This window comes from Protomyctophum bolini, assembly GCF_963924005.1.
Source record: "Protomyctophum bolini genome assembly, chromosome: 12".
Classification (NCBI taxonomy): Eukaryota; Metazoa; Chordata; class Actinopteri; order Myctophiformes; family Myctophidae; genus Protomyctophum; species Protomyctophum bolini.
Genome location: NC_137873.1, coordinates 22,990,398 through 23,012,991, shown reverse-complemented (window position 1 = coordinate 23,012,991; position 22,594 = coordinate 22,990,398). Strand labels below are relative to the sequence as shown.

General features: G+C 38.8%; 1 protein-coding gene across 1 annotated transcript in view; it reads right to left on the bottom strand.

Moving 5' to 3' along the window:
- Positions 1-16,625, bottom strand: part of LOC308326149 (calcyphosin-like protein) — a gene marked incomplete at its 3' end in the record, with an annotated part of 30,496 nt that extends 13,871 nt beyond the window's left edge. The window contains exons 1-3 of the mRNA XM_080778956.1: positions 16,451-16,625; positions 11,053-11,230; positions 9,925-10,131 (exon numbers count right to left, since the gene is read on the bottom strand). Coding sequence (XP_080635082.1) covers positions 9,925-10,131; positions 11,053-11,230; positions 16,451-16,542 — 477 coding nt within the window. The 5' untranslated portion in view covers positions 16,543-16,625. The remainder of the gene's footprint in view (positions 1-9,924; positions 10,132-11,052; positions 11,231-16,450) is intronic.
- Positions 16,626-22,594: the final 5,969 nt, after the last annotated feature.

Sequence of the window (22,594 nt, the reverse complement as noted above, 5' to 3'; positions counted from 1 at the left end):
GAAATTTTGAAAAAAAAAGTTAGCCTCGTTTCTCATCATTTTGGACCATGGGCTATAGCCCATATCGTACGGCATACTATAGCGTGCCGTTTTTCATCATTTTTGAGGATTTGAAAAAAATGACGAAATGACAAAAACGATGGGTTATAGCCCATGTTTTTTGAAATTTTGAAAAAAAAAAGTTAGCCTCGTTTCTCATCATTTTGGACCATGGGCTATAGCCCATATCGTACGGCATACTATAGCGCGCCGTTTTTCATCATTTTGGAGGATTTGAAAAAAATGAAAACATGAAAAAACGATGGGTTATAGCCCATGTTTTTTGAAATTTTGAAAAAAAAAGTTAGCCTCGTTTCTCATCATTTTGGACCATGGGCTATAGCCCATATCGTACGGCATACTATAGCGTGCCGTTTTTCATCATTTTTGAGGATTTGAAAAAAATGAAAAAATAAAAAAACGATGGGTTATAGCCCATGTTTTTTGAAATTTTGAAAAAAAAAGTTAGCCTCGTTTCTCATAATTTTGGACCGTGGGCTATAGCCCATATCGTACGGCATACTATAGCGCGCAGTTTTTCATCATTTTTGAAGATTTAAAAAAAATGACGAAATGACAAAAACGATGGGTTATAGCCCATGTTTTTTGAAATTTTGAAAAAAAAGGTTATCCTCGTTTCTCATCATTTTGGACCATGGGCTATAGCCCATATCGTACGGCATACTATAGCACGCCGTTTTTCATCATTTTGGAGGATTTGAAAAAAATGAAAACATGAAAAAACGATGGGTTATAGCCCATGTTTTTTTAAATTAAAAAAAAAAAAGTTAGCCTCGTTTCTCATCATTTTGGACCATGGGCTATAGCCCATATCGTACGGCATACTATAGCACGCTGTTTTTCATCATTTTGGAGGATTTGAAAAAAATGAAAACATGAAAAAACGATGGGTTATAGCCCATGTTTTTTGAAATTTTGAAAAAAAAAGTTAGCCTCGTTTCTCATCATTTTGGACCATGGGCTATAGCCCATATCGTACGGCATACTATAGCGTGCCGTTTTTCATCATTTTTGAGGATTTGAAAAAAATGACGAAATGACAAAAACGATGGGTTATAGCCCATGTTTTTTGAAATTTTGAAAAAAAAAGTTTGCCTCGTTTCTCATCATTTTGGACCATGGGCTATAGCCCATATCGTACGGCATACTATAGCACGCCGTTTTTCATCATTTTGGAGGATTTGAAAAAAATGAAAACATGAAAAAACGATGGGTTATAGCCCATGTTTTTTGAAATTTTGAAAAAAAAAGTTAGCCTCGTTTCTCATCATTTTGGACCATGGGCTATAGCCCATATCGTACGGCATACTATAGCGTGCCGTTTTTCATCATTTTTGAGGATTTGAAAAAAATGAAAAAATAAAAAAACGATGGGTTATAGCCCATGTTTTTTGAAATTTTGAAAAAAAAAGTTAGCCTCGTTTCTCATAATTTTGGACCGTGGGCTATAGCCCATATCGTACGGCATACTATAGCGCGCAGTTTTTCATCATTTTTGAAGATTTAAAAAAAATGACGAAATGACAAAAACGATGGGTTATAGCCCATGTTTTTTGAAATTTTGAAAAAAAAGGTTATCCTCGTTTCTCATCATTTTGGACCATGGGCTATAGCCCATATCGTACGGCATACTATAGCACGCCGTTTTTCATCATTTTGGAGGATTTGAAAAAAATGAAAACATGAAAAAACGATGGGTTATAGCCCATGTTTTTTTTAATTAAAAAAAAAAAAGTTAGCCTCGTTTCTCATCATTTTGGACCATGGGCTATAGCCCATATCGTACGGCATACTATAGCGCGCCGTTTTTCATCATTTTTGAGGATTTGAAAAAAATGAAAAAATAAAAGAACGATGGGTTATAGCCCATGTTTTTTGAAATTTTGAAAAAAAAAGTTAGCCTCGTTTCTCATCATTTTGGGCCATGGGCTATAGCCCATATCGTACGGCATACTATAGCACGCCGTTTTTCATCATTTTGGAGGATTTGAAAAAAATGAAAACTTGAAAAAACGATGGGTTATAGCCCATGTTTTTTTAAATTAAAAAAAAAAAAGTTAGCCTCGTTTCTCATCATTTTGGACCATGGGCTATAGCCCATATCGTACGGCATACTATAGCACGCTGTTTTTCATCATTTTGGAGGATTTGAAAAAAATGAAAACATGAAAAAACGATGGGTTATAGCCCATGTCTTTTGAAATTTTGAAAAAAAAAGTTAGCCTCGTTTCTCATCATTTTGGACCATGGGCTATAGCCCATATCGTACGGCATACTATAGCGTGCCGTTTTTCATCATTTTTGAGGATTTGAAAAAAATGACGAAATGACAAAAAAGATGGGTTATAGCCCATGTTTTTTGAAATTTTGAAAAAAAAAAGTTAGCCTCGTTTCTCATCATTTTGGACCATGGGCTATAGCCCATATCGTACGGCATACTATAGCGCGCCGTTTTTCATCATTTTGGAGGATTTGAAAAAAATGAAAACATGAAAAAACGATGGGTTATAGCCCATGTTTTTTGAAATTTTGAAAAAAAAAGTTAGCCTCGTTTCTCATCATTTTGGACCATGGGCTATAGCCCATATCGTACGGCATACTATAGCGTGCCGTTTTTCATCATTTTTGAGGATTTGAAAAAAATGAAAAAATAAAAAAACGATGGGTTATAGCCCATGTTTTTTGAAATTTTGAAAAAAAAAGTTAGCCTCGTTTCTCATAATTTTGGACCGTGGGCTATAGCCCATATCGTACGGCATACTATAGCGCGCAGTTTTTCATCATTTTTGAAGATTTAAAAAAAATGACGAAATGACAAAAACGATGGGTTATAGCCCATGTTTTTTGAAATTTTGAAAAAAAAGGTTATCCTCGTTTCTCATCATTTTGGACCATGGGCTATAGCCCATATCGTACGGCATACTATAGCACGCCGTTTTTCATCATTTTGGAGGATTTGAAAAAAATGAAAACATGAAAAAACGATGGGTTATAGCCCATGTTTTTTTAAATTAAAAAAAAAAAAGTTAGCCTCGTTTCTCATCATTTTGGACCATGGGCTATAGCCCATATCGTACGGCATACTATAGCACGCTGTTTTTCATCATTTTGGAGGATTTGAAAAAAATGAAAACATGAAAAAACGATGGGTTATAGCCCATGTTTTTTGAAATTTTGAAAAAAAAAGTTAGCCTCGTATCTCATCATTTTGGACCATGGGCTATAGCCCATATCGTACGGCATACTATAGCGTGCCGTTTTTCATCATTTTTGAGGATTTGAAAAAAATGACGAAATGACAAAAACGATGGGTTATAGCCCATGTTTTTTGAAATTTTGAAAAAAAAAGTTTGCCTCGTTTCTCATCATTTTGGACCATGGGCTATAGCCCATATCGTACGGCATACTATAGCACGCCGTTTTTCATCATTTTGGAGGATTTGAAAAAAATGAAAACATGAAAAAACGATGGGTTATAGCCCATGTTTTTTGAAATTTTGAAAAAAAAAGTTAGCCTCGTTTCTCATCATTTTGGACCATGGGCTATAGCCCATATCGTACGGCATACTATAGCGTGCCGTTTTTCATCATTTTTGAGGATTTGAAAAAAATGAAAAAATAAAAAAACGATGGGTTATAGCCCATGTTTTTTGAAATTTTGAAAAAAAAAGTTAGCCTCGTTTCTCATAATTTTGGACCGTGGGCTATAGCCCATATCGTACGGCATACTATAGCGCGCAGTTTTTCATCATTTTTGAAGATTTAAAAAAAATGACGAAATGACAAAAACGATGGGTTATAGCCCATGTTTTTTGAAATTTTGGAAAAAAAAGTTATCCTCGTTTCTCATCATTTTGGACCATGGGCTATAGCCCATATCGTACGGCATACTATAGCACGCCGTTTTTCATCATTTTGGAGGATTTGAAAAAAATGAAAACATGAAAAAACGATGGGTTATAGCCCATGTTTTTTTAAATTAAAAAAAAAAAAGTTAGCCTCGTTTCTCATCATTTTGGACCATGGGCTATAGCCCATATCGTACGGCATACTATAGCGCGCCGTTTTTCATCATTTTTGAGGATTTGAAAAAAATGAAAAAATAAAAAAACGATGGGTTATAGCCCATGTTTTTTGAAATTTTGAAAAAAAAAGTTAGCCTCGTTTCTCATCATTTTGGGCCATGGGCTATAGCCCATATCGTACGGCATACTATAGCACGCCGTTTTTCATCATTTTGGAGGATTTGAAAAAAATGAAAACATGAAAAAACGATGGGTTATAGCCCATGTTTTTTTAAATTAAAAAGAAAAAAGTTAGCCTCGTTTCTCATCATTTTGGACCATGGGCTATAGCCCATATCGTACGGCATACTATAGCACGCTGTTTTTCATCATTTTGGAGGATTTGAAAAAAATGAAAACATGAAAAAACGATGGGTTATAGCCCATGTTTTTTGAAATTTTGAAAAAAAAAGTTAGCCTCGTTTCTCATAATTTTGGACCGTGGGCTATAGCCCATATCGTACGGCATACTATAGCGCGCAGTTTTTCATCATTTTTGAAGATTTAAAAAAAATGACGAAATGACAAAAACGATGGGTTATAGCCCATGTTTTTTGAAATTTTGAAAAAAAAGGTTATCCTCGTTTCTCATCATTTTGGACCATGGGCTATAGCCCATATCGTACGGCATACTATAGCACGCCGTTTTTCATCATTTTGGAGGATTTGAAAAAAATGAAAACATGAAAAAACGATGGGTTATAGCCCATGTTTTTTTAAATTAAAAAAAAAAAAGTTAGCCTCGTTTCTCATCATTTTGGGCCATGGGCTATAGCCCATATCGTACGGCATACTATAGCACGCCGTTTTTCATCATTTTGGAGGATTTGAAAAAAATGAAAACATGAAAAAACGATGGGTTATAGCCCATGTTTTTTTAAATTAAAAAAAAAAAAGTTAGCCTCGTTTCTCATCATTTTGGACCATGGGCTATAGCCCATATCGTACGGCATACTATAGCACGCTGTTTTTCATCATTTTGGAGGATTTGAAAAAAATGAAAACATGAAAAAACGATGGGTTATAGCCCATGTTTTTTGAAATTTTGAAAAAAAAAGTTAGCCTCGTTTCTCATCATTTTGGACCATGGGCTATAGCCCATATCGTACGGCATACTATAGCGTGCCGTTTTTCATCATTTTTGAGGATTTGAAAAAAATGACGAAATGACAAAAACGATGGGTTATAGCCCATGTTTTTTGAAATTTTGAAAAAAAAAAGTTAGCCTCGTTTCTCATCATTTTGGACCATGGGCTATAGCCCATATCGTACGGCATACTATAGCGCGCCGTTTTTCATCATTTTGGAGGATTTGAAAAAAATGAAAACATGAAAAAACGATGGGTTATAGCCCATGTTTTTTGAAATTTTGAAAAAAAAAAGTTAGCCTCGTTTCTCATCATTTTGGACCATGGGCTATAGCCCATATCGTACGGCATACTATAGCGTGCCGTTTTTCATCATTTTTGAGGATTTGAAAAAAATGAAAAAATAAAAAAACGATGGGTTATAGCCCATGTTTTTTGAAATTTTGAAAAAAAAAGTTAGCCTCGTTTCTCATAATTTTGGACCGTGGGCTATAGCCCATATCGTACGGCATACTATAGCGCGCAGTTTTTCATCATTTTTGAAGATTTAAAAAAAATGACGAAATGACAAAAACGATGGGTTATAGCCCATGTTTTTTGAAATTTTGAAAAAAAAGGTTATCCTCGTTTCTCATCATTTTGGACCATGGGCTATAGCCCATATCGTACGGCATACTATAGCACGCCGTTTTTCATCATTTTGGAGGATTTGAAAAAAATGAAAACATGAAAAAACGATGGGTTATAGCCCATGTTTTTTTAAATTAAAAAAAAAAAAGTTAGCCTCGTTTCTCATCATTTTGGACCATGGGCTATAGCCCATATCGTACGGCATACTATAGCACGCTGTTTTTCATCATTTTGGAGGATTTGAAAAAAATGAAAACATGAAAAAACGATGGGTTATAGCCCATGTTTTTTGAAATTTTGAAAAAAAAAGTTAGCCTCGTTTCTCATCATTTTGGACCATGGGCTATAGCCCATATCGTACGGCATACTATAGCGTGCCGTTTTTCATCATTTTTGAGGATTTGAAAAAAATGACGAAATGACAAAAACGATGGGTTATAGCCCATGTTTTTTGAAATTTTGAAAAAAAAAAGTTAGCCTCGTTTCTCATCATTTTGGACCATGGGCTATAGCCCATATCGTACGGCATACTATAGCGCGCCGTTTTTCATCATTTTTGAGGATTTGAAAAAAATGAAAAAAAAAAAAAAAACGATGGGTTATAGCCCATGTTTTTTGAAATTTTGAAAAAAAAAGTTAGCCTCGTTTCTCATCATTTTGGACCATGGGCTATAGCCCATATCGTACGGCATACTATAGCACGCCGTTTTTCATCATTTTGGAGGATTTGAAAAAAATGAAAACATGAAAAAACGATGGGTTATAGCTAGGGGTGTGCATCTCTCCTTTACAAGACGATTCGATACGTATCGATATGCATGGGCTACGATGCGATTCAGAGACGATACATTTATACACAGAACGATTCGAATTCGATTCGATTCGGTGGAATTCGATGTGATTTCGATTTTGTGGAATTTGAGGCGATTCGATGCGATTCGATGCGATTCGATACGATACGGTGCGATCTGACACATTTAACCTTTTTTAGATTTTTTATTTGAAGCTAGATCTATAAAGAATAGGGTTGGGAAAAACATCTAATTAATTGGAGGAGTTGTGATTAATTAATCTCAATTAATCATATTTTAATCGCATATCAATAGGCCTATTTGACCTGATCAGTGAGCTTTTTTTTTCAAATGGATTTGGATACGAGTGAATCAATGAATGAATAGGCAATTAAAAAAGTAGTAATAATAATAGTGATAATATTATTATTTATATAATGCTTCTCTGAGTACTTAAACGCTTTTCAAGGGGAACATTAGAAAACTAATAAAAACAACTTTATAAGAGAAAAACTAAGACTATGGAATAAAATAAATGAATGTGGAATGAGATAGCTGGGGAAAGACATTCTGGGTTTGAATTTATAGGTGGTGGCATATCTCTGAGCTTTGGGAAGTGCATTGTTTTGACAGGTCTGCCTGGTGTGGACAGTGAAACCAGACGCAACGATACAGTCATACTGTCGATGCAAACAGACGTGTACAGTAGCTGCTCGGCCTGCTCCAAATGATATTCCCATTCGTCTTTGTGTCTGCCCGTGTAAACGCAGCATCGAGTGTGAGAGTTATTAAGGAGGACTCCTTCTAACGATATGGACCAGAGTTAAACTAATGTTAGCTCCCATGCTAACTAGTTGCTACCCTCGTCAGAAACAACACGACCATCCAGATCGGGTGGAAGCTGTTGATATCACGTTGCTTGTGCCCGTGGATGGGAAATGAAATGTAAAAGGCTATAGAAGCGTGGATGAAAGGCAAAGCACAGATGTGCAATAATGCTGTGTCGTGACTCGTATCTGCGTGTGTATTCCGTCTGACAACGAGTGGTTTATGCTGCTATAGTGCTCGTCTCGTCTGTTGTTGCTGGCTGCTGATGCATATAGAGCGTCATCATAAGCATGCGCCCGTCCTGCGCTGGAAGTAGCAGATCTACAAGCTATCTAGTATCTACCCGTCGCAATGCACAGCGCTTTGGGCTTGTACATCTGTGTTTTTCCCGCAGTTAGTTGAATTATATCGATTCGCAGCTTTAGGATCGAACCAACGTCCGATGCAGACGCTATTCCAGACACACGTGCATCGATGTAGTCGCATCGTTAATGTTAAAATCGATTATCGATTCATATCGATATTTTTTGACACCACTAGCTATAACCCATCGTTTTTTTATTTTTTCATTTTTTTCAAATCCTCAAAAATGATGAAAAACGGCGCGCTATAGTATGCCGTACGATATGGGCTATAGCCCATGGTCCAAAATGATGAGAAACGAGGATAACTTTTTTTTTCAAAATTTCAAAAAACATGGGCTATAACCCATCGTTTTTGTCATTTCGTCATTTTTTTTAAATCTTCAAAAATGATGAAAAACTGCGCGCTATAGTATGCCGTACGATATGGGCTATAGCCCACGGTCTAAAATTATGAGAAACGAGGCTAACTTTTTTTTTCAAAATTTCAAAAAACATGGGCTATAACCCATCGTTTTTGTCATTTCGTCATTTTTTTCAAATCCTCAAAAATGATGAAAACGGCACGCTATAGTATGCCGTACGATATGGGCTATAGCCCATGGTCCAAAATGATGAGAAACGAGGCTAACTTTTTTTTTTCAAAATTTCAAAAAACATGGGCTATAACCCATCGTTTTTTTATTTTTTCATTTTTTTCAAATCCTCCAAAATGATGAAAAACGGCGTGCTATAGTATGCCGTACGATATGGGCTATAGCCCATGGTCCAAAATGATGAGAAACGAGGCTAACTTTTTTTTTCAAAATTTCAAAAAACATGGGCTATAACCCATCGTTTTTGTCAAATTGCGGAATTGCGGAAATGTGTGTGTGTGTGTGTGTGTGTGTGTGTGTGTGTGTGTGTGTGTGGGCGTGTGTGTGTGTGTTGCGTCGCCCTCCAGCTGCAATTGCGAGTGTGCAGGGCACACTACTGAGTTTAACAACACAGCTGAAACATGAAGTGGAGTCTGTCAACTCCCGCAATTTCCTTCTTCCCATATTGCGCTGCAACGACACTGGGATGAGCCCCCGAAGGGGGGCGAAATTCTAGTTGTTATAATATGAGATGAGAACCCACACTCTGTACTCTATATGCAACCAAGGATCAACACATTAACACAGGGAGGGAGGCAGTGGCTCAGGACTAGAGTGGCCGCCGAGGAATGGGAAGGTCCCTTAGAGTATACTCTAAGGAAGGTCCCCTGTTCCATCCCTGAATGGCTGGCTGGCTCCTCCAGGCTTCATGTCGAGGTGTCCCTGAGCAAGACACTGAACCCTAAATTGCTCCCTGCGCGCTCATTTGCAGCCTCTCACTGCTCTTAATAGGATGGGTCAAATGCAGAGAAGTAATTTCCCCCCAGGGATTACTAGAAAAGGTTTTACAGGGAAATAAAATACTGCACCCTAGGACAGACAAGCCATGGGGTCACCAGTATTTACTAGGGTTCATTCTCCAGGGAAGAATGTGCTCAGCAAGTGTCATGGCATACTGCCCAGTAGATGTTGAGAAAATGTGCAAATGGCAATTCTGGCCTGAGGGTGGTGCTAGAGGAAAGTGCAGGGATTCAAGTAGCTAGGATTTGTTATTGGTAAAAGTTCATGGCAATCCAGTCAGAAGTTTTTGGCATATTGGGACCAATGTGTCGGAAGGAAGGACGGAAGGAGAGAGAGAGAGAGAGAGAGAGAGAGAGAGAGAGAGAGAGAGAGAGAGAGAGAGAGAGAGAGAGAGAGAGAGAGAGAGAGAGAGAGAGAGAGAGAGAGAGAGACACACAGACAGACAGACAGACAGACAGACAGACAGACAGACAGACAGACAGACAGACAGACAGACAGACAGACAGACAGACAGACAGACAGACAGACAGACAGACAGACAGACAGTGTGTGTGTGTGTGTGTGTGTGTGTGTGTGTGTGTGTGTGTGTGTGTGTGTGTGTGTGTGTGTGTGTGTGTGTGTGTGTGTGTGTGTGAAACAACATGTGTATCTAAATAACATCTTTACTAAAAAGAAAAGAATCAAGTATCATTAGCACAAGACAGTATATATACAGTATAGTATACCTTCCCATCTTTGTCATTGGGAGATTCAAAGTTCTCCAGGAAGCAGAGGAACACCTGGTCTTCTGTCCACTCTGCACTCTTGTACTTAGGGTGCTGTGTTGCGTTGTACACCCCTCTTAGGTCTGCCACTGTCACCACCCCGTCTCCCGTCTTATCCAGCTTCTTAAAGGCTTCTAGAACCACCTTTGTCCTGGTGTCAGACATTGACTAATGGGGACAATGAAATGGAGTAAACTAATTTTTCTAATCAGACCTTAAAAGTTAAGTTTGAAACAATTCCTAGGGTTTGTTTTAATGCCCTTGGCGTAGAAGATGGGTCATGTCAGATGTGGCATGGCACATACAAGACAAGTTGGAACTCTTTCATTTAAACTTCATTTAGACTCTGGAGTCTGAAGTAGATTAATGCACATTTTTATTCCATTATAGGCACTAGTATGTTGTCATTTTATTTTAATTCTTTACCTATGATCGTTGAAAACCATGAAAAACAACATAGGCCTAACATTTATTTCGATAGTGACAGTGAGAGAGAGACAGGAACATTACAGCTAACTAACTTGGTTTTGGCTGTCACCAAAAATAACACATTTATCACAGGAGGTCTTTGACAAATGTTCGATTCTGATTTGTCAGTCAATTCAGCTGTCTATTCATTCTTGATAGCAGACCACGATTCTCAGTATCGCTGCTCTGCCTCTGTTTAAGTTGTTATGGATTGTAAGCTAATAAATACAATTCTAATCAATATTTTGTGTATAATAAGTTTGATAATATTCAGTGAGACATTATCTGAAAATAAACCTGCATCCTGCATCACCCTGTCGGGATTATTTTTTTAATAATGACCAGCTCACTGCTCATTATCTTGCTTATTACCCACCTACTTACTAAAGAAATCAATAATTCAACACAAAATATAACACAAAAAGGCAAACTAGCCATGGTCTGATATTCAACGCAGCAATCTGCTATCAAGAAAAGCAGACCCATTTTGCAGAATGCAGTGATATGCAGGGCATATGCCATGTAATAATTTAAGTGAATTTAATGAAGTTCTACCTCATACACACGGTACACACCAGTATAATGAACATTTAACTTCTTTCGTGTATCAATTTAACCTACCCTCAGATTCTTCAGAAACTCATTGAAGTCAATAGTTCCACTGCCGTCCTTATCAAAAGCCTCAAATAGCTGTTGGGCTTCTTCCATTTCCACTGTTAAACCATAGTCGTTTAGGCCTTTGATGAACTCGTGGAGGTCCAAGGACTTACTGCCGTTATCATCCATGATACGAAAGGTCCTGCAAGACAAACAATCACAGAGATAATTTTATTTGTATAGAGTAGGCTACTTGTTTTTACTAAATGAAAAATAATATCAAGCAAACAAGTAAGCAAACATACATAGGTTACCACATTTACACCAGTAAGACACCTGAGGGCGCACGCATCCGCCTGGTTGACAGCAGACTGCTGGACGAGCGCTGGCGCTTTGGCATGGGGGGGTCAGATCAACATATGGAATATATTCTGTACTGGGCATATATGGAGCGTGTCTTGAATGTACAGGGTTTGATGAGGTCAGATCAACATATGGAATGTCATAACAGGTCAGCTCCATATATGGAGATCTAAGGGTTTGAGGTCATATAGAGTTGCTGGCCAATATTGATGACATGAGGGATCTCCATATATGGGCTAAATATTGATGACATCAGGGTCATGTGATGTCACGAGGTGACTAACCATGCAACCAAACAACACACTAACGGGAAATGCACATATAGTAAATGCGACCTGCAGTCGCAAATAAAACAATTAAGTAATACAAGTAAAATACTGTAGAAAGAAATATAAAGTAAAAGGAACATGACTAAGAGTCTAAAAGCACCACTAGTATAGTCCCTAGAGGTTGTGCCGCTCTTAACTCCCCAGACAGTAGTCGTTTAGGGATGGATACATTTCATCGCAATCCACCAATTAGATTTTGAGAAATTTTGTATGCTAATATTATACGAAAATATAATCATTATCTGTAGTATTGTAGTTATATTGTTTGAGACCAAAAGGTTGGCTGCAGCACTGCTGAACGGACAGACTGGCTGAAAGATATTAGATCCTTTAGCCTAAAAACAAGTAAAAGCAATCTGAAACACTGACATAAAAAGACTAACTGCACTCAACTCCTGAACTCCATCTTCAAAATGGTGCCTGGGCTTCTTCTGTTTACACAGAATTGGATTTTTGTCTCCGACAGAGACTATGTATTCGCCCCTATCTGTCCATGCGTCCTTGTGTGTGTGTGTGTGTGTGTGTGTGTGTGTGTGTGTGTGTGTGTGTGTGTTCGTCCATCCATGGAAAGCTAATCTCCGGCACTGTTGGACTGATAGGTGTGAAACTGTGCATGCACACTCCCTGGAGACCAGAGCAGAGCAGAAGTGGTTTATAGCTCCACCAGGAGGCTGCTTTTTGCAAAACAAATTGCAAATGTTAGATACTAGAATTTCGTGGCCGCTACGCGGCCACTCAATCCCAGAGTTACTTCGCCACGCACTATGGGAAGAAGGAAATGGCGGGAGTTGACTCCACATCGGATGGGTTATTAGTTATTATTATAGCACAATGACAATGATAACGTTGTGTTGTAGATTGTGAGAAAGGGATTTGAAAGTAGCTCTCAAGTCCATAAAACAAACTAACATAGGCTACTTCTCTATAAGCAGAATCATGAATAGGCCTATTTAATTTATACAAAAGGAGAAGAGAGAGAGAGAGAGAGCAATGTGTTTGGGTCTCAAACTTTGTCTAATATTGTTTTAGAGCAGTGGTTCTCAAACATTGTCATGGCAAGAGCAAAGGACCCCCAATATTTTTTCAATGTACAAAAATAATCCCAAAATTGCGCATCTATAAATTCTAAGCATGTGAGCCGGGACTGTGTGTGTGTGTGTGTGTGTATATACATTCCGTCTGTAATTCCCTGTAGGCTTCACGTGAATAATGTTGTGTGCGCGCGTGCGGAGAAATAGTTATTTAATGAATCGCATGTTGGTGTGTGTGTGTGTGGGGGGGGGGCCTTACAGGCGTGCATGTGCGTGTGTGTGCGTGCAGGCGTATGTATACATTAGGGCTGTCACGATTCGCCTAGTCCACGATTCAATTCAATTTTGGATTTGCAGCTCACGATTCGATTCGATGTTCGATTCGCTATCACGATTCGCCTAGTCCACGATTCAATTCAATGTTCGATTTGAAGCTCACGATTTGCTTCGATGTTTGATTAAATTTTTTCAATCTATTTTTTTAAAACCTTCTTTTTCAGCATTGAGGGCTATATTCATTATAATTTAGGCCAATATCTTGGTTTGTAAAGAAAAACACTTGTTTCCCAATAAGTCACATTTATTTGCTATAAATAACAAATCAGAATGAGAATAAGAAAAGGTTTAACACCTTTGGGTTTTATGCCCTAACATTTTTTAAATGTTTCTTTAAGATGAGATGACTTGTAACATTCTTGTTAAGCTCTAAGTAAGTAAATGAAAGAAAAAAGAAGAAAAGACAAATAGTATATAGACCCATCTGTTGTTAGTTCAAGTATTAAATACTAATTTAAGTGTGTAATTTCACTTATACACTACCTGGTTATAAATAGCTGCAGTAGGCTACACCATTTTATGCAGTATTTTATACTATTTCTATTTAGTGTACATTTAGTGGATGTGGCTTACATCCGGTCTAAAGCCCACCCACTGTATGCGCTGATTTCCATACACAATCCGTATCCTCCCCTCACCGGATGTTGAATTAACAGTACTAACGGCCATATATTTGACGATCTTTTACACCAAACGATTTTAACGGCCAACGTTTCACATGTATTATTAGTTGTATACATTTTAGGAGTGAAAACATGTGTGACCTGCATGGCATTTTGTAACGTGGTTCTGCTGTTCTGCAACTCTCATTAAATATTGAAAGCCAGCGTTTGCCACCACTGATAGTGGTCGCATGTCTGCAGCTATGCAGACCGCAACTCCGTGCGTTAATTGTTTTGCACGGGGCGAATTAGCTGAGAGCTTTTCTCTATAAGAATATAGTTGGCTGTGTTGTTGTCTTTGTACCATCGTCGTTGGACAGATCGATTTCTTTGTGATGTCTGCTAAGATGCTGGCCAACTCCTCTCTGTGTGTGTGTGTGTGTGTGTGACTGAGTGTGTGTGTGTGTGTGGCACTGCTCCGATACAGTTGGATTTTCGTCTCTTTTTTTTCTCCATGCATTCGCATGGGCGGAATGGCCCGGCCGCTCGCGGAAGTAAATTGGCTGTGTGGCGAAAATAGGCAAAGTGATCGGTGTAAGGGTGATATTTTGGCCCAATCCGATTATTGACAAAGAACAATGTTGATGTAACTAAGGGAATCGTCGAGTCATTTTTTGTGTAAATAAAGAGATTTAGATGGAATAAGCGAAATAGCGATCGTATAATCTCTCCTGTTCCTTCTGTCTCTCATCAATGTCCTGCGCGAGATCAGATTCTGTGCTGCGCGAGATGACATTGTCAAGCTAGTGTGGGGGCGGGGCTGGTAAGAGAGGGCAGTGTTGCCAGGTTTGCGAATTGTAAGCGAGTTGCAGTGTATGCAAGTAGCGTGGTTAAATTCCTTGTGTTGTGGCAACAGCGTAGGGCGCAGCAAATACGACATTGAGGGGTAGAAACCATCCCGGGCGCGTGGTTCATGTAACATGTGTGTCACTGTGAAAGACTGGCCCCATTAAGTGAACGTAGTTGGCGTAGTAGACGCCAACATGACGATTTTGGTAGACGCCAACATGACGATTGTGACGTAGGCTGTTGACGTTGAGCAATAACAGCGTGTTTCATAAAAGTATTATTTGCAGAGTAAATAAGACACTTGAAGGGCTAAAAAATAGGCTATGTCAGTTCGGGGAGCGTGGCGAATTTATTTTGCATATAGAGATGTGTGGTGAAAGTGTGGTTCGGTCGGAGATAGAGCATGAAGAATGAGTATGGGTACACCTTTTCACTTGTATATATAGATTCCTCTAACAGATTTTGTCCAAACAGATCTCTATAGTCGTGTGATCAAAACACTTTTTTACATTACCCATACAGATTTTGTCCAAACATCACATTAGCTACATAGTCATGTGATCAAGACAGATCTGATATGTCATATTTCATCATAGGCTAAGACTGACTTCTACTACCTGCCTGGCTGAGACCTGTGTTCCACTTCCCAGGAACATATTCTTCTAGTTAACTCTGTGATACAGCTCAACAACTGTAGTTTTAATCTGTTTAATCAGATGAAGCTGTTCTGATTCGAATTTGATGACTAACTTGTTGTTTTTGTATCTTCACTCATGCATTTTATGTATTACTTCAGTGACTTGACAAAAGGACGAATTATTGTCTCCACCAGGCCGAAGGCATGGGGAGAGAGTATGTTTTGCACTCCGTCCGTGTGTGTGTGTGTGTGTGTGTGTGTGTGTGTGTGTGCGTGCGTGCGTGTGTCCGTCCGTCCGTCCGTCCTTCCTTCCTTCCGTCCGTTACTAGCTAATCTCCAGCACCGTTGGCCCGATACATGCCAAACTTTGCACACACACTCCCTGGATGCCAACGATGAACCTCTGCCCTAAGTATTCCTCAACGACCTGTTATAGCGCCACCATCAGGCTGATTTAGGCTAAACACATTTCTGTAGATTACTCGTACACATTTTATCCATACATCACACAATTCGGTATACACTATCTCCATAGTCATGTGATCAACACGGATCTGCACCATTTCCCATCCTCCATCCTGATTGGCTAAGATTGGCTTCCAAAGCTCACATGATTGGTCCATTTTGAACAAAATGCCACAAATCACAAACGCAGTGTGCAATTTCCGGGAAATTATGCACGCACATTTCCACTAGGCCGAGGATGACATGCCACTCATTGTTTTCCAAATCAGCCTCACGGTGGTGCTATAACAGGGCAATTCCTGTTATTACCTATAACTGCATCGATCTGTATACAACTTATGTATGCACTCCCTAGAGGCCATGGAAAAACATTTTCCCTGCATCCCTATTCCCTCCACATCGGTTATAGCGCCACCATGAGGCCGATTTCTGGAAAACACATTGTTTATGTTAGTCGCACAGATTTCATCCAAATCTCACGCAAATCTGTACACATGATCTCTGTAGTCATGTGATCAAGACGAGACTGTTGGATTTCTCAGATTCTACACTGATTGGCTAAGATTGCCTTCCAAAGTTTTCAGGAGTGGCCCATTTTGTACAAAATTCTGTCCTGCTCATCCAGAATTCTATCCTCAGAGATGCTATGAGTGATCTGTATCTGCATTTCCTCAACAAAATGAAGAAAATTGTTGCAAATAAAAAAGAAAAAACATGTTTATATTACTCCTAAACATTTTGCCAAACATCCTCCTGGTGGAGACCTGTGCCCAGAAGGGCACTTTTTCTAGTTTGTTGTGTTTTACTTGCCTTGCCAACCCTTTGATCCCAGCAGCTCCCCTGGCCAGACATCGCTGTCTCAGTCTCTCCAAAGGGCTTTCAGACGTGGCGTTCAAAGCCATTTTTCTCAAGTGTCTCTGGTATGACAGGGGGGATAAAAACTAAAAAGAGATCTGGTTAAGTTTAGAGCAGCAGGGAGGAGAGCTCGATGCACCTGAGTCCTGACTCCTGTTCTGTGCACTTGGTAACGAGGAGGACGTTTTTTATTCTCCCTCTGCAACTGAAGTTGTCAAGGCAACTTACAACAAACCACACCTCTTTCCCTCCCTTTGTTTGTAGAGAATGGAGCCATATTGACATGAAATAGTATGCCATGGTAAACACAGATACAGCACTAATAAGGTTCAATTCCATTAGTGTAGCAGAGCCTTTCCAATAGCAGCACCCTGACTCCGTTTGACCTCAATGGAACACAACATCTTAGTATCATTAACACACAATTACCAGTCGATGGTTTACACTACCATTTCATGATAAAATATCTACTTCTCACTGGGGGTGTGGTCTATAAATGTTTGGTGGTTATTGTTGTCTGTCCTGATGAAGGTCTAAGCGACCGAAACATCGCCCTAATAACATTAATAACCTAATATGTCAAGTGTCTGACAGTGTGCAGGACCTTTTCTGTTTTTCCAGATACCCTTTTAAAATATCTGCTGTGAAATAGGACTATTTTGTTGCTTAGAGAAACATAGGGACCACACATACTCTACTTTTTTCCCTTTTTTAAGAGGGGAAGGTTCAGGCTATGACGTCTAGAATGCAGATATCATATTGAACAATTTATTTTCTTATGCACCAATTAAGAAATGGCACATTGGCCTTGAGCATGTAAGTACAGTACTATCCTTCAGTGCAGACTATCTCACCGCTTTGTCTTGAAAATTATCTCAAAATATATAAATTATTACTTGGCCTGGCCGGTGCTCTGCACAGATACATTGAACGTTTCTGAACCAAAAATACATTGCATAATGAACATTTCGTACTTGGTAGATGTTACGTCCCTGTCTAGGGGGAAAAAGGTATGCAACATAAATTATTGTGAGTGAAACTATTTTGTATTAATAACTTGATGATTAATGTAACATATTTACATAAACCTTATATAGACCTAACAAAGTGACACACGGAGCAACTGAGATAAATAAACATAAACATCCTAAACCTATCTGAGTTGTAACCACTTACCAATAGAATGTTACAACCCTACATATTCTCTAATCTAATCTCAACAAAAGATGACTCAATACAAAAAGATGGCTTCCGTGGCCCAGTGCTCTGACACACAATCACACAATACACACACTCATAGATATTGGTAGGTAATCAATAGGTGTGGGGCATTGTCCTCAAGGACAGTCAGTGGGTAGCAGTCCTTTTAAGTGTTTAAGTGTTGAAGTAAAAGCTGTATACAGTAGTTCTGATGATCGCTGTAAATATATAACATAATTCAGTGGTCAGATAACGCCTGCACAAGCCCTTGTATCTGTCATTACCCTGTCATTACTCAATGTTACCACTTCCTTTCAGCACTGTCATCTAGAGCTACATAAAACACTAATTCTGTTCAAACCTTTTCAACTTTACAAGTTACATTATACCAAAATATTATTTATTTAAAATATATCTATGCCTTTAAATCAATGGCTATATTTGTCAATATTTTCAGCAAGACTACTCAGTCTCTACTAGGCTGAACTGCTTTATCTAGTTGTTATTATTTATTAAGTGGTGGTAAAAGTTTGAAAAGGAACAGCTCCTAAAATACAGTAGTCCTTGACATATTTCATATTTCTTCATTATTATTATATCAAAATCGGGAGTCCATTCGTGCAAAAAAAAGAAAAGAAAAAAAAAGAAATTAGGAATGTTTCTCCCAGAGCAGAGAACAAATCACCAAAGCCCACTCTATGTCCATTTATCTCTTTCATTTCTCACCTCTCATTATATAGTTCACCAGACGTTAAGGGAGTGTGGAATTCTGGAATTACAGCCATAGACATTAGACACCACATTTTTAAGACTTGTTATCACCTGTAAGTTGAAGCATGTTTATATAAGCCACATCTGTAAATGAGTCATGGGTTTCAGTTGACTTACAGTGTTTTGGCATTACTCTGAGTGAGGACAATCATGTCAGAAAGGATTAGGTCGTGTGGGAGAAGTTAATAAAAGACTGTGATGAAAATGCTAAATTGAGTTCCTGGAATGCTCAGAGTCTAAAGGGAGTGAGGGAGTGGGTAAGGAAGTGTTTTTTGTTTCAGGCAGACATAAATATATACAGTCATAAGTGTTGCCGTATATTATTTATTGCTGCCCTTAAATAGAATAGATCAAAAACTTGAAACATAGGCTAAACGAAAATGGAATTACACTCCCAGTGGTTATGTACTGGTATAATAGTGTGGTATCAGTCCTGCCATGAGAGGGCAAAGCTAATTCTACTCTGTGTGTGTGTGTGTGTGTGTGTGTGTGTGTGTGTGTGTGTGTGTGTGTGTGTGTGTGTGTGTGTGTGTGATTAATTTATTGAATGGTTGGTTGATTGATTGACATTAACAGTGTTAATAAATATTCTCTGCTGGTTAGTTTGTTGGATGTGAGGATGTGTGTATTAATGATTACTGTCATCAACCCATATGGAACATTGTGTTATGTACTGTTGGGAGATGCTTATGCTTCTATTAATAAAACATGAGTGACTGCCTATTTGGCTTGATGCACATGTAAGTAATGTTAATGTAAAACATAATGATTATATGCCACAGCCGTCTGGATGAATATATAATATTCCATGTCAGCATTTATGAGCGAGTGTGAGTTTACAATTATTTTTACTATACCGCATAAGACCCACAAATGATGTAGCTGTATAGGATGCACCAGCAGTTGAGCAGATAGTGTGTTGGCCACGTCATTATTGCAATGTTTCTGGTTTGATTCCGGCGGGAGATGGGTTGCATGCCTTTTTCCCCTCTATCCCGTCGATCAACATCCTGTCCATCTGCACGGTCTTGCCTAACAGAAGTGTGAAGAACAACAAAAAATACCCAAAATATAAAGATTATAAACATGATTGATAATTATGGCGATATAAATATAAAACATCATGTCCTCACTACTGGGTGATAGCTTGGCTACGAACACACTTGTACCTCAAGCTGGTCTAAGATCTATTTCTGCCAGTGCCCCTCCACTCTCTCTCTGCTTTATGAAGTCTTTCTCAATATAACTGAACTGCCCACTCTCTTTTCTTCTTTTCTTTTAAGAATAAGACCATGTAAGCAGGCCAACAATAGGGGGCACCACAGTCTTACAAAGAAGAGGAGTAATGGAACATGGTTAATATTCAAGCTTTCAGAATTAATTTTTAAATGTAGGCCTATGTAATTGTGTTCTGTCAAAGCAAGATAAAATAAGAGCTCACTGACTGTGAACAGAATACATGGATGCAGTTGAATGCATCAATATTTGATATTTCGGTTTATTTATGGATAGTTATATATTTTTTTGTGAATCTATAAAAGAAATACCAGACCCATCAAACTCATTGGCATTCATTTGGCAATACATTCCTACACCAGTGAAATGTATGTAGGCTATAAAACGTAAAACACTCAACTGAGTTTAAAGGTTGTAGGAATATTTCCTTCTTGGACCGACTTTAGAGTATTCAGGGTGTTCTTGGCGGTTGTTGTCCACCCCTCCACGGACTGTACTCTCAAATCCACTCTTCAATCCTCCGACCCGTCATCCTTCTTTAAAGACATCTGAATTCACCATCCCATCGCAGCTGGTCAGGGGAGCTTGTTGTAAAACCTTGACATGTTTATTGTAGAACAAGTCGGTGCTGTTAGCAACAGCAGATGTGTTGCTGAGCAGTATACATATAGTATTTCAATGTGCTAGGGAAGAATAGATAGACAATTGAAAAGATTAGGTACTATAGCCACACATCTTTGTTGATTCATAGAATTTAATTTATACATTGACTACAGTGCAGCTGTTGGGGCTGAAGATGGATTTCACCAAGAGCGGAGAGCCCAAATCATAAATTGGAATACTTGCGACATTTCCTAATTATGTTGAGTCATAAGATAAAGTAGTAATGGTTTGTTCTGCGGTCAGGTATACCTGCCCTCCAGCCTCCAGCAGGATGTCGTGTGAGACATATCTCGCTCCAGAGAGTCTACAGGCAGGCTGTTTTAGGCCATTCCTCTTCTCAGGTTTACATGACATGGAACGGAAATGTCTGTTTACATCAGAGAAAAGTATCCCCATTTTCACTGTCCTGTAATAACATGTTGAGGACAATTTTCCAGGTTATGGGTATGAAAAATAAATCCAAAAGGAACCCCTTGAAAGAAATGTAATTCATGGAAAAGTGAAACAGATATCTTGACAAAATGCTGTATTTGGGGAGTTTATGCACTTAAACAGTGTGATTTCTGGTGGTGGTTTCAATTATAAATGTCTTAAATTACAGATCGTTTCACTACTGCTGATGTCAAATTATTTTTCTAGACACAGTTAAAACAAGCTTATGCTTCACATATACATGGCGGGTCTTGGACCACATCCCAGAAATGTCAAAACAGCCGAAAATATGTTTGTGGAGATGTTTGTGTGGTGGGTTGGATAAACAGTAGGCCTATAGTGGGTGGGCATGTTGCGAGGTGGTTGGCATACAGAAGGCAGGGTGTGCAGTGCTTTCCCACCAAGCCTTGGTGCTATGCAGTCGTGAGGTCCTTGACGTCTGCATAGCGGCCCAATAAGTGCAGAGTTGTGTGATGAAGCCGTTCCGTTGTGGAGTGGATTAAAAGTTTAACCAAAGAATTCAAGATTATTAGAAGTGCCCTGATCGATCGGTGATCGGTCGATTTTCACTCAAAATGACTCGATCGGTGATTGTCAATTTACCCAAATGAAAAAACCATCCTTTATACCATTTAAGTCGTATAAAAGTCAATCAGACAGATATATAGTATAATATCCTTTTTCATCTTTGTGACAGGCCTACACAGTCTCCCCTTCCTTTCCCCTTACGCACCGGTATCGCTCAAACAGTCTCCCCTTCCTTTCCCCTTACGCACCGGTATCGCTCAATCTAAACAGTCTCCCCTTCCTTTCCCTTACGCACCGGTATCGCTCAATCGTGAGAAAAACAATCTGTGATCAGGATCGGTCACAAAAAACCTGATCGGAGCACATCGAAGATTTGAGGGACATGTGACTATTTCCATAATGTTTTTAAAAGAGAGAGCGAGAGCGAGAGCGAGACCCACAGACACAGACAGACAGACAGAAACAGAGAGGCATAGAGAGTGCAATCTGATGCACTAATGCACCAATTCCATCCCATCAACCAGCCTTGAACATGCAAGATGTGTGCAACACTTTTAGCTGAGATCTCTCTATGGAGACAATCCCTAAATTCCAGGGAATCAAACCATGGCACATAGGCTGCAGGAAGTTGTGTAAAATATGTGCACAACCTCTACCTTTTGGGAATCCATGTCACTTTGATTCATCACAACACATGACCTTTGGTTGACATGTTTTGTGTTTACTGACATATGTCAATATGATTACAATTCAGAGATAAGCTCAGGCAAACTCTCAAGTATTTGTTTTGAATTACCAATATTATTCCTAATAGGGTGTCGCATATCTCAAATCGTCACTTTGTACCTTCCAGCACTTGAAGTAGTGACGTGAAATAGGCCTATACATAATACTGAGATATAATGAGATATCGTTGCAGGGCCCTGCTAGCAAAGGAACCTCACACTGCATTATAGCTGCCATCTCTGGGATAAAAGTCTTACTTGAAATTACATGCATTATCAGAGTATATTTGATACAATCTATGTTAGTTTGATACCACAAAGTGGAGTGCTGGTGGAGAAATAATAAGCTTTCATACTTCTGAGATTGTCTCCGTTTATTCAGCAGTCAGTATAGAATGTTAGATAAAACATTTTTGGCACAGTTGCTCAATAATAAGCCGTTTCTGTGTGGTCATCTAAATAAATATGCAATCCATAATTTACAGCCCCAATAAATACACATATTCCACAATAAAGATGCACCGCATCCACACCCAGAACTGCA